This window comes from Oncorhynchus gorbuscha, linkage group LG05 (genome assembly GCF_021184085.1).
Source record: "Oncorhynchus gorbuscha isolate QuinsamMale2020 ecotype Even-year linkage group LG05, OgorEven_v1.0, whole genome shotgun sequence".
NCBI lineage: Eukaryota > Metazoa > Chordata > Actinopteri > Salmoniformes > Salmonidae > Oncorhynchus > Oncorhynchus gorbuscha.
This window is the reverse complement of record NC_060177.1, coordinates 92,157,152-92,169,651: the sequence shown is the minus strand read 5'-3', so window position 1 is coordinate 92,169,651 and position 12,500 is coordinate 92,157,152. Positions and strand designations below refer to the sequence as shown.

At 45.8% G+C, this 12,500-nt stretch overlaps 1 protein-coding gene across 1 annotated transcript in view; it reads left to right on the top strand.

The window, feature by feature from the left end:
* Positions 1 to 12,500, top strand: part of wdfy3 (WD repeat and FYVE domain containing 3) — a 206,092-nt gene that overhangs the window by 95,010 nt on the left and 98,582 nt on the right. The window contains 1 exon segment of the mRNA XM_046351507.1: positions 11,894 to 11,994. Within this exon segment, the coding sequence (XP_046207463.1) occupies positions 11,894 to 11,994 (101 nt within the window).

The following is a 12,500-nucleotide window of genomic DNA, read 5'->3' as shown; positions in this document are numbered from 1 at the left end:
TTTAACTAGCAAAGACTTACATATGACCTGGAGCCAGTGGGTTTGGCAATGAATATGTAGCGAGGGCCAACAAGAGCATACAGGTCGCAGTGACGGGTAGTGTATGGGGCTTTGGTGACAAAATGGATGGCACTGTGATAGACTGCATCCAATTTGCTGAGTAGAGTGTTGGAGGCTATTTTGTAAATTACATCGCCAAAGTCAAGGATCAGAAGGCTAGTCAGTTTTACGAGGGTATGTTTGGCAGCATGAGTGAAGGATGTTTTGTTGCGAAATAGGAAGCCAATTCTAGATTTAATTTTGGACTGGAGATGCTTAATGTGAGTCTAGAAGGAGAGTTTACAGTTGAACCAGACACCTAAGTATTTGTAGTTGTCCACATATTCTAAGTCAGAACCGTCCAGAGTAGTGATGCTAGTCGGGCGGGTGAGTGCGGGCAACAATCGGTTGAAGAGCGTGCATTTAGTTTTACGAGCATTTAAAAGCAATTGGAGGCCACGGAAGGAGTGTTGTATGGCATTGAAGCTCGTTTGGAGGTTTGTGAACACAATGTCCAAAGAAGTGCCAGAAGTATACAGAATGGTGTCGTCTGCGTAGAGGTGGATCAGAGATTCACCAGCAGCAAGAGCGACATCATTGATATATACAGAGAAAAGAGTCGGCCCGAGAATTGAACCCTGTGGCACCCCCATAGAGACTGCCAGAGGTCCGTACAGCAGGCCCTCCGATTTGACACACTGAACTCTGTCTGAGAAGTAGTTAGTGAACCAGGCGAGGCAGTCATCTGAGAAACCAAGGCTATTGAGTCTGCTGATGAGAATGTGGTGATTGACAGAGTCGAAAGCCTTGGCCAGGTTGATGAATACGGCTGCACAGTACTATCTTTTATCTATGGCGGTTACGATATTGTTTAGGACCTTGAGCGTGGCTGAGGTGCACCCATGACCAGCTCTGAAACCATATTGCATAGCTGAGAAGGTACGGTTTCGAAATGGTCGGTGATCTGTTTGTTAACTTGGCTTTCGAAGACCTTAGAAAGGCAAGGTAAGATAGATATAGGTCAGTAACAGTTTGGGTCTAGAGTGTCTCCCCCTTTGAAGAAGGGGATGACCGCGGCAGCTTTCCAATCTTTGGAGCTGTTGGCCGGGGTAGGGGTAGCCAGGTGGAAAGCATGGCCAGCTGTGGAAAAATGCTTGTTGAAATGATCGATTATCGTAGATGTATCGGTGGTGACAGTGTTTCCTAGCTTCAGTGCAGTGGGCATCTGGGAGGAGGAGCCCTTTTATTCATGGACTTTACAGTATCCCAAAACTTTTTGTAATTAGCGTTACAGGACTGTGTATATTGGTTGCTTACTTTTCTGAAAAGTTGCATAATGCGAGGGCTATTCGATGCTAATGCAGAACACCACAGGATGTTTTTGTGCTGGTCAAGGGCAGTCAAGTGTGGAGTCGAGGGCTATATCTGTTCTTTTTGAATGGGACATGCTTATTTAAGATGGTGAGGAAAGCACTTATAAAGAGCAACCAGTCATCCTCTACCGACGGGATGAGGTCAATATCCTTCCAGGATACCCGGGCCAGGTCGATTAGAAAGGCCTGCTCGCTGAAGTGTTTTAGGGAGCGTTTGACAGTGATGATGGGTGGTCGTTTGACCGCTGACCCATTACGGACGCAGGCAATGAGGCAGTGATCGCTGAGATCCTGGTTGAAGATGGCGGAGGTGTATTTAGAGGGCAGGTTGGTCAGGATGGTATCTAAGAGGCTACCCATGGTTACGGATGTAGGGTTGTACCTGGTAGGTTCCTTGATAATTTGTGTGAGATTGAGGGCATCTTGCTTAGATTGTAGGACGGCCGGGGTGTTAAGTATATCGCAGTTTAGGTCACCTAACCTAATTCACATATGGTGTCCAGGGCACAGCTGGGGGCTGACGGGGGTCTATAGCAAGCGGCAACGGTGAGAGACTTGTTTCTGGAAAGGTGGATTTTGGAAGTAGAAGCTCAAACTGTTTGGGCACAGACCTGGATAGTATGACAGAACTCTGCAGACTATCTATGCAGTAGATTGCAACTCCGCCCCCTTTGGCAGTTCTATCTTGTCGTAAATGTTGTAGTTGGGGATGGAAATGTCAGGATTTTTGGTGGCCTTCCTAAGCCAGGATTCAGTCACGGCTAGGCGGTGAAACAGCCCAAAATGGATGCTTTCAATTGTACATCTATAAAAAGTTGTGAGGGTTTTAGGTGACAAGCCAAATTTCTTTAGCCTCCTGAGGTTGAAGAGGCTCTGTTGCGCCTTCTTCACCACACTGTCTGTGTGGGTGGTCCATTTCAGTTTTTGTCAGTGATGTGTACGCCGAGGAAGTTGAAGCTTTCCACCTTCTCCACTGCGTTCCCGTCGATGTAGGAAGGGGGGGGGGTGCACCCTCTCCTGTTTCCTGAAGTCCACGATCATCTCCTTTGTTTTGTTGACGTTGAATGAGAGACGTTGACTGTCCCTCGTCATCATTGGTAATCAAGCCTACTACTTTTGTGTCGTCTGCAAACTTGATGGTTGAGTTGGAGCATGGCCACCTAGTCGTGGATGAACAGGGAGTACAGGAAGAGGCTGAGCACACATCCTTGTGGGGACCCAGTGTTGAGGATCATCGGAGTGGAGGTGTTGTTTCCTACCTTCACCACCTGGGGGGTGGCCCGTCAGGAAGTCCAGGACCCAGTCGCACAGGGCCGGGTTCAGACCCAAGTCCTCGAGTTTCATGATGAGCTTGAAGGGTACTATGGTGTTGAATGCTGAGCGATACTCAATAAACAGCATTTTTACATAGTTATTCCTCTTGTACCGATGGGATAGGGCAGTGTGCTGTGTGATGGCAATTTCATTGTCTGTGGATCTATTGGGGCGGTAAGCAATTTGAAGTGGGTCTAGGGTGTCAGGTAAGGTAGAGGTGATATGATCCTTGACTAGTTTCTCAAAGCACTTCATGATGACAGAGGTGAATGCTACAATGCGATATCATTTAGTTCAGTTACCTTTGCCTTCTTGGGTACAGGAACAATGGTGGCCATCTTGAAGCATGTGGGGACAGCAGACTGGGATAGGGAGAGATTGAATATGTCCGTAAACACTCCATCCAGCTGGTCTGCGCATGCTCTGAGGGCGCGGCTAGGGATGCCGTCTGGACCGGTTGCCCTGCGAGGGTTAACGCGTTTAAATACCAATTTGTAAGTCGCTCTGGATAAGAGTGTCTGCTAAATGACTTAAATGTAATGTAAATGTAAATGTTTTACTCACGTCGTCCACGGAGAAGGACGGCGGCGGCACTGGTTTATCCGCAAAGTGTGCGAAGTGTTTAGCTTTGTCTGGAAGCAAAACGTCGGTCTCTGTGACGTGGCTGGTTTTCCTTTTGTGGTCTGTGATTGTCTGTAGTCCCTGCCACATACGTCTCGTGTCTGAGCCGTTGAATTGCGACTCCACTTTGTCTCTATACTGACGTTTAGCTTGTTTGATTGTTTTATTGCCTTGCGGAGTGAATAACTACACTGTTTATATTCTGCCATGTTACCAGTTGCCTTGCCATTGTTAAATGTGGTGGTTCGCGTGAATGTTACCGTCTATCTACAGTTTCTGGTTAGGGTTTTAATAGTCACAGTACTACATCTCCTATACACATCCTTATGAACTCAGTCACCGTATCCGTGTATGCGTCAAGATTATTTTTGCACGCTACCATGGAACATATCCCAGTACACGTGATCAAAACAATCCTGAAGCGTGGATTCTGATTGGTCAGACCAGCGTTGAGTAGTACGAAGCACGGGCACTTCCTGTTTGAGTTTCTGAAGCCGTGGTCAGATTTGCCGACAGGAGGGTGGGGGAGGGCCTTGTAAGCATTCCGGAAGTTTGAATAGCAATGGCCGAGAGTCTTAGTAGTGCGAGTAAGACAGTCAACATGTTGATAGAATTTCAGTCCTCAGATTTGCTTTGTTAAAATCCCCAGCTCACATAAATGCTGTGGTTTGTGGTGTACAGTTTGAAGTTCTTTGAGGGCCGCCGAGGTTTCGGCTTGAGGTGGGATGTAAACGGTCTTGACGGTGACTGAGGAGAATTCTCTTGGGAGATAATATGGTCGGCATTTAATTGTGACGTATTCTTGGTCAGGTGAACAAAATGACTTGAGTTCCTGTATGTGCCTAGAACCAAGAGTCATTAATCATTAAAGCTCTTCTGCTTCCCGGAGAGATATTTATTCCTGTCTGCGTGATGTACTGAGAATCCTGCTGGCTTTACTGACTCCGACAGAGTGTCCCGAGAGAGCCATGTTTCCGTGAAACAAAGTATGTTACAGGCCCCGATGTCTCTCTGGAAAGAAATCCTTGCTCTAAGCTCATCAACTTTGTTACCCAAAGACTGAACATTAGCGAGTAATATACTCGGAAGCGGTGGGGGGGGGGGGGGGGGTTGTGCGGGCCTCCTAAGTCGAACCAGCAGGCTGCCTCGAGTGCCTCTCCTCCCCTGTTGATGTTTTGGGTCGGTCTCTGGAATAAGTTCAATTGCTCTGGGGAGAGTGAACACAGGAGCTGCTCCGGGGAAGTCGTATTCCTGGTCGTAATGCTGGTATTTCTGGTGAGTTACAGCCGCTCTAATATCCAAATGTTCTTCCCGGCTGTATGTAATGACACAAAGCACTTCCTGAGCTAAATATGTAAGAAATAGTACATAAAAATAAAATACTACAAATACTAGAAATACTAGAAATACTACGAATACTAGAAATACTACAAATACTACAAATACTACGAATACTACAAATACTACAAATACTACAAATACTACGAATCCTATCTCCGTCAGCGCCGTTGGTTATTCTTCCCCAGATCGGTGCCTCGACATCCTGTCTCTGAGCTATACGGGCAATTCCTTTGACGTCATGACTTGGTTTTTTTACTCTGACATGCACTGTCAACTGTGGGACCTTATATAGACAGGTGTGTTCCTTTTCAAATCATGTCCAATCAGTTGAACTTACCACAGGTGGATTCCAATCAAATTGATCAATAGAAACGGGATGCACCTGAGCTGAATTTCGAGTCTCAAAGAAAAGGGTCTGAATACTTATAAGGTATTTCTGTTTTTAAATTTTTTAAATATTTTATTAATTTGGAAAAATGTATAAAAACCTGTTTTCATTTTGTCATTATGTAGTATTACGTGTAGATTGATGGGGACATAAAAATGAAAATAAATCCATTTTAGAATAAGACTGTAACATAACAAAATGTGGAAAAAGTCAAGGGGTCTGAATACTTCCTGAATGCTCCGTACTTCCTACATGATAGAGTGCTTGCTTTGTTATCCCTTGTTGCTGCTCGCTATTATTATTATTGTTATTATTTCTTTCTATGGTTAGAGTCATCCAGTCCAACCCCATCTCCATCCCGCTGTGCCCAGCTGCATCAGAATAGTTAGTACATGTTGTCTCTGGAAGCAAACAGGCACTGTCCCACTTTTGTTCAACACAAACGCACACGAGACTATCCACACCGCGCACACACCCCTTCCCCTCTACCCCATCTGTCACTATGAAATATTAATACCCCAGCCCCTATTAGGACCCATCCCCCAACACACACACACACACACACAGCTGGCTCATATAGGGAAAGTTCTGGGGCAGCTGGTAGGTTGGTACTAAATGGTTGGGGCGTCATTAACTGGTCTGTCACAACACACACGGGACCCGTCAGTGTGTGTAAATAGGGAGTACAAACTTGTGTGTGTGTGTGTATTCAAGAGCCACTGTTGTTTCTGTAGATGGGATAGCGATGGTTATTAGCAAACCACAGAGGAGGGAGGGGCCCAGGGGCCTCATTTAGAAACCGTGCGTCCTACCATAATCCATCGTCGCGTTAGAGAATTTGGCACTACATCCGACGTGCCTCACAACTGCAGACCACGTGTAAGTAACAACGTCAGCCCAGGACCTCAACATCCGACTTCTTTATTTGGCTGGATCGTCTGAGACCAGCTACCCAAACAGCTGATGAAACTGTGAGTTTTCTGTCAGAAACTATCAGAAACCGTATCAGAGAAGCTCATCCGCCCGTCGTCCTCACCAGGATCTTGACCTGACTGCAGTACGGCATCATAACCTACTTCAGTGGGAAAAATGCTGACCTTCGATGGTCACTGGTACGCTGTAGTCGTGTGCTCTTCACGGATGATTCCCGGGTTCAACTGTACCGGGCAGATGGCAGACAGTGGTGTATGGCATCGTGGGGGCGATCGGTTTGCTGATATCAACGTTGTGAACAGAGTGCCCCGTGTTGGTGGTGGGGTTATGGTATGGGCAGGTATAAGCTACGGACAACAAACACAATTGCATTTAAATCAATGGAAATTTGAATGCACAGAGATACCGTGAGGAGATCCTTGAAGCCCATTGTCGTGCAAATTCATCCGCCTCCATCACCTCATGTTTCGGCATGATAATGCACAGCCCCATGTTGCAAAGGATCTGTACACAATTCCTGGAAGCTGAAAAAGTCCCAGTTCTTTCATGGTCTGCATACTCACCAGACATGTCACCCAATGAGCATGTTTGGGATGCTCTGGATCGACGTGTACGACAGCTAGTTTCAGTTCCTGACAATATCCAGCAACTTCGCACAGTCATTAAATATCAATTCTGAAGGATATCGCGCTACATGAGGCAAATGGTGGTCACTCCAGACACTGACTGCTTTTCTGATCCACGCCTCTGCATCTATGACCAACAGATGCATGTCAAATCCATAGATTATGGCTTAATGAATGTATCCTTATCTGAACGGTAACTCGTCTATATTTTTGTTCAATGTAGTTGCGTTTTTTTTTTTTTTAACCCCTTTTTTCTCCCCAATTGGTAGTTACAGTCTTGTCTCATCGCTGCAACTCCCGTACGGACTCGGGAGAGGTGAAGGTCGAGAGCCATGCGTCCTCCGAAACACAACCCAACCAAGCCTCACTGCTTCTTGACACAATGCCCGCTTAACCCGGAAGCCAGACACACCAATGTGTCGGAGGAAACACTGTTACACCTGGCGATGGTGTCAGCGTTCACTGAGCCCGGTCCGCCGCAGGAGTCGCTAGTGCATGATGGGACAAGGACATCTCTACCAGCCAAACCCTCCCTAACCCGGACGACGCTGGGCCAATTGTGCGTCGCCCATGGACCTCCCGGTCGTGGCCGGCTACGACAGCGCCTGGACTCAAACCCAGAATCTCTGGTGGCACAGCTAGGCACTGCGATGCAGTACCTTAGACAACTACGCCACTCGGGAGGCCCATCCTTGCGATTTTTAAAATAATTATAAATGGGCATCTATTTCCTAGGCTAATATTTTTTTACATTTCCGTGATAAACAGACAGTTGATCTTTTACATTGTAGTGTGTCAGCAGACAAAGTTTCAGTGCTTCATATAAATGAGAGGGAAAAAGTCAATGCAAAACATTAGGCCCTCTTCAATTCAAACAATCTTTTTTTACAGCAACCGTTTTTTTTTGTCTGTCAGATAGTCTTATAGCAAATTTTACTGCAAAGTTTAACATTCTTCCCCCCCCCCAAAGACATTTGGGCATGTTCTCCATCGCTATTTCCTGTAGAAGACTGCTTCATTCCAAAACTTCCAAAGTATACAGCAAACAAGGGTGTTATTGTCACCTTAAAAGGTGACTGAATCACGGCAGGTTCAGGACAGGTCTGATTATAACAGGGAACACGGCAGGTTTAGAAATCAACATTTTTGTCCGTATGTTGTCTTTAAAAAAAAAAAACTTTTTTTTTTAAACGCAAATATTTTTGTGTATATCTTCCGCCACGGTTATAAAGGAGGTCCTGGTCTTTTTTGTGTTTTCCAATTCCATTACTGCTCTTTTAATACTTTAATAGTTTTACTCTTTTACTTCGTCAGAACGCTGTTCTAAGCTCATGTTTGACATTCGCGTTACAATTTGACACCGTTCCTTTCATTTCTTTCTCGAGATTTTGTCAGAAGGTTAGACCATAAATCCCCAAAGTGGGTATTCAGGTAGTCGGTGACAACAACAATGTTTTCATGTTGAGAGAGAACAGATAGCTCAGGGGTGGGCAACTTGGACGGTTTGAGTGCTACAAAAAACTAAACTCATGAGGGGTGGCTTGTGGGTCTGCAGTGGCTTGTGGGTCTGCAGTGGCTTGTGGGTCTGCAGTGGCTTGTGGGTCTGCAGTGGCTTGTGGGTCTGCAGTGGCTTGTGGGTCTGCAGTGGCTTGTGGGTCTGCAGTGGCTTGTGGGTCTGCAGTGGCTTGTGGGTCTGCAGTGGCTTGTGGGTCTGCAGTGGCTTGTGGGTCTGCAGTGGCTTGTGGGTCTGCAGTGGCTTGTGGTTCTGCAGGGCTTGTGGGTCTGCAGTGGCTTGTGGGTCTGCAGTGGCTTGTGGTTCTGCAGGGCTTGTGGGTCTGCAGTGGCTTGTGGGTCTGCAGTGGCTTGTGGGTCTGCAGTGGCTTGTGGGTCTGCAGTGGCTTGTGGGTCTGCAGTGGCTTGTGGGTCTGCAGTGGCTTGTGGGTCTGCAGTGGCTTGTGGGTCTGCAGTGGCTTGTGGGTCTGCAGTGGCTTGTGGGTCTGCAGTGGCTTGTGGGTCTGCAGTGGCTTGTGGGTCTGCAGGGGCTTGTGGGTCTGCAGTGGCTTGTGGGTCTGCAGTGGCTTGTGGGTCTGCAGTGGCTTGTGGGTCTGCAGTGGCTTGTGGGTCTGCAGTGGCTTGTGGGTCTGCAGGGCTTGTGGGTCTGCAGTGGCTTGTGGGTCTGCAGGGGCTTGTGGGTCTGCAGTGGCTTGTGGGTCTGCAGTGGCTTGTGGGTCTGCAGTGGCTTGTGGGTCTGCAGGGGCTTGTGGGTCTGCAGTGGCTTGTGGGTCTGCAGGGGCTTGTGGGTCTGCAGGGGCTTGTGGGTCTGCAGGGGCTTGTGGGTCTGCAGTGGATTGTGGGTCTGCAGGGGAAAAATTGTGGGTCTGCAGTGGATTGTGGGTCTGCCAGCGGCCATGTGGGTCTGCAGTGGATTGTGGGTCTGCAGGGGCTTTGAGTCTGCTTACAAGCTAACATCCATGACCCACACATGCAGTCAGAGACAGGCCCGAGTTCTGTCTATTCTGTTGAGGGGAGCCGGAGTTGTGCTGAGCAAAACATTTCAGTGGCCCTCCCTCTTGACAACGGAGAGAGAAAAATACATTTATTAGAGTTCATTTCCGGCAATTCTACACATTTTTGCCACAGAGAGGAAAAATGGTGCATTTCTAAAGCTAGCCTACAAAACCCTCGGGTTGCCAGTCGTCCCATCCCCGAGCCTGCTGATATGTCCAAGTTGAGAGAAAATAACAACTAGCCGAGGTCTAGGGAGTCTAACTTAGTCACATGTTTCTTACAAGCTAAGATCCTGTCATTGACTTTGTAACGTCAGTGATTTACTGTGAAGAAAAAGAGTTCAGTCTATTCTCTTTTCGTTCTGTCTATTCTCTAGCGGTAATAAAGCTCGGAGTTGTGAAGCAAACGCTGAGCAGACATGACAGCTCTTTTTTTGTTTGTTTTTTGGTCTGGACTCCTGTTGGATGCAGTTAGTGTCAAACTAAATAGAGGGTGGAACTGGGGGAGAATTCATTTTGACTTGTAAAAAATGTGTGTGTTTTTTTAAAAGATGAATTTAAGGATTTTACTTTTGTGGTTTCCCCACAGTGATTTAAAAAAAAAATCCATACCTACTTATAATGACAGTTAAAACAGCCCCTTCGTAATGCTCTCTCTAGGTTATATCTCTAATGCTCCCTCTAGATTATATCTCTAATGCTCCCTCTAGGTGTCTGTTCCTGCCCAGTCTGGCCCCTTCATCATGCTCTCTCTATATTATATCTCTAATGCTCCCTCTAGATTATATCTCTAATGCTCCCTCTAGATTATATCTCTAATGCTCCCTCTAGATTATAGCTCTAGGTGTCTGTTCCTGCCCAGCCTGGCCCCTTCATAATGCTCCCTCTAGATTATATCTCTAATGCTCCCCTCTAGATTATATCTATAATGCTCCCTCTAGATTATATCTCTAATGCTCCCTCTAGATTATATCTCTAATGCTCCCTCTAGATTATATCTCTAATGATCCCTCTAGATTATATCTCTAATGCTCCCCTCTAGATTATATCTCTAATGCTCCCCTCTAGATTATATCTCTAATGCTCCCTTTAGATTATATCTCTAATGATCCCTCTAGATTATATCTCTAATGCTCCCTCTAGATTATATCTCTAGGTGTCTGTTCCTGCCCAGCCTGGCCCCTTCATAATGCTCCCTCTAGATTATATCTCTAATGCTCCCCTCTAGATTATATCTATAATGCTCCCTCTAGATTATATCTCTAATGCTCCCTCTAGATTATATCTAGAGATTATATCTCTAATGCTCCCCTCTATAAATATAGAGGGGATCATTAGATTATATCTCTAATGCTCCCCTCTAGATTATATCTCTAATGCTCCCTCTAGATTATATCTCTAATGCTCCCCTCTAGATTATATCTCTAATGCTCCCTCTAGATTATATCTCTAATGCTCCCTCTAGATTATATCTCTAATGCTCCCTCTAGATTATATCTCTAGGTGTCTGTTCCTGCCCTGTCTGGCCCCTTTCATAATGCTCCCTCTAGATTATATCTCTAGGTGTCTGTTCCTGCCCAGTCTGGCCCCTTCATAATGCTCCCTCTAGATTATATCTCTAATGCTCCCCTCTAGATTATATCTATAATGCTCCCTCTAGATTATATCTCTAATGCTCCTTCTAGATTATATCTCTAATGCTCCCCTCTAGATTATATCTCTAATGCTCCCTCTAGATTATATCTCTAATGCTCCCCTCTAGATTATATCTCTAATGCTCCCCTCTAGATTATATCTCTAATGCTCCCCTCTAGATTATATCTCTAATGCTCCCTCTAGATTATATCTCTAATGCTCCCCTCTAGATTATATCTCTAATGCTCCCCTCTAGATTATATCTCTAATGATTATATCTCTAATGCTCCCTCTAGATTATATCTCTAATGCTCCCTCTAGATTATATCTCTAATGCTCCCTCTAGATTATATCTCTAATGCTCTCTCTAGATTATATATCTAATGCTCCCTCTAGATTATATCTCTAGGAGTCTGTTCCTGCCCAGTCTGGCCCCTTCATAATGCTCCCTCTAGATTATATATTACACTGAGTGGACAAAACATTAAGTACGCCTGCCCTTTCCTTGACATAGACTGACCAGGTGAAAGCCCTTATTGACGTCACTTGTTAAATCCACATCAATCAGAGTAGATGAAGGGGGGGAGACTGTTTAAAGAATGACTTTTTAAGCCTTGAGGCAATTGAGACATGGATTGTGTATGTGTGCCATTCAGAGGGTGAATGGGGCAAGACGAAAGATTTAAGTGCCTTTAAACAGGTTATGGTAGTAGGTGCCAGGCGCACCGGTTTGTGTCAAGAACTGCAACACTGCTGAGTTTTTTCACACTCAACAGTTTCCCTGTGTGTATCAAGAACGGTCCACCACCTAAAGGACATTGAGTCAACTCGACACAAGAGTGTGAAGTCAACATGGGCCGGGATCCCTGTGGAACGATTTCAACACCTTGTAGAGTCCATGTCCCCGACCAATTGAGCCTGTTTAAAAATATATATATATATTATTTGACCTTTATTTAACTAGGCAAGCCAGTTCAGAACAAATTCTTATTTACAATGACGGCCTGTTATGAGGGCAAATTCATATTCTTAATGTTTTTTTACCCTCAGTGTACTGTGTATCAGATTATATTAGATTTAGTAATTTAATGTACTGTATGTTCCTCCTGTCTCTAGGTGTCTGTTCCAGCCAAGCCTGGCTCCTCACAACGCTCCCTCTAACAATGCCAACACAGGAGGAGTCAGCGATGGCGCCGTGGTCTCTGGGATTGGAGCAGGTCAGTGTCACTACATCCTAAACTTAGCCTAGGTTACATCCTCTAGCTAGCAGGTCAATATCACTACAACCTAAACTTAGCCTAGGTTACATCCTCTAGCTAGCAGGTCAATATCACTACAACCTAAACTTAGCCTAGGTTACATCCTCTAGCTAGCAGGTCAATATCGGGTTGCCCCCAGGTGGTAAGGGTAGGTAACAACCCATCTGCCACGCTGATCCTCAACACTGGAGCCCCCCAGGGGTGCGTGCTCAGTCCCCTCCTGTACTCCCTGTTCACCCACAACTGCATGACCAGGCACGACTCCAACACCATCATTAAGTTTGCTGATGATCCAATGGTGGTAGTCCTGATCACCGACAACGATGAGACATCCTATAGGGAGGAGAGTTTCATGTTCCTTGGTTCCAACAAACTATCATGGTCCAAACACACATGACAGTCCTGAAGAGGACCCAACAATGTTTTTTCCCCCCTCAGGAGACTGAAAAGATTTGGCATTGGTC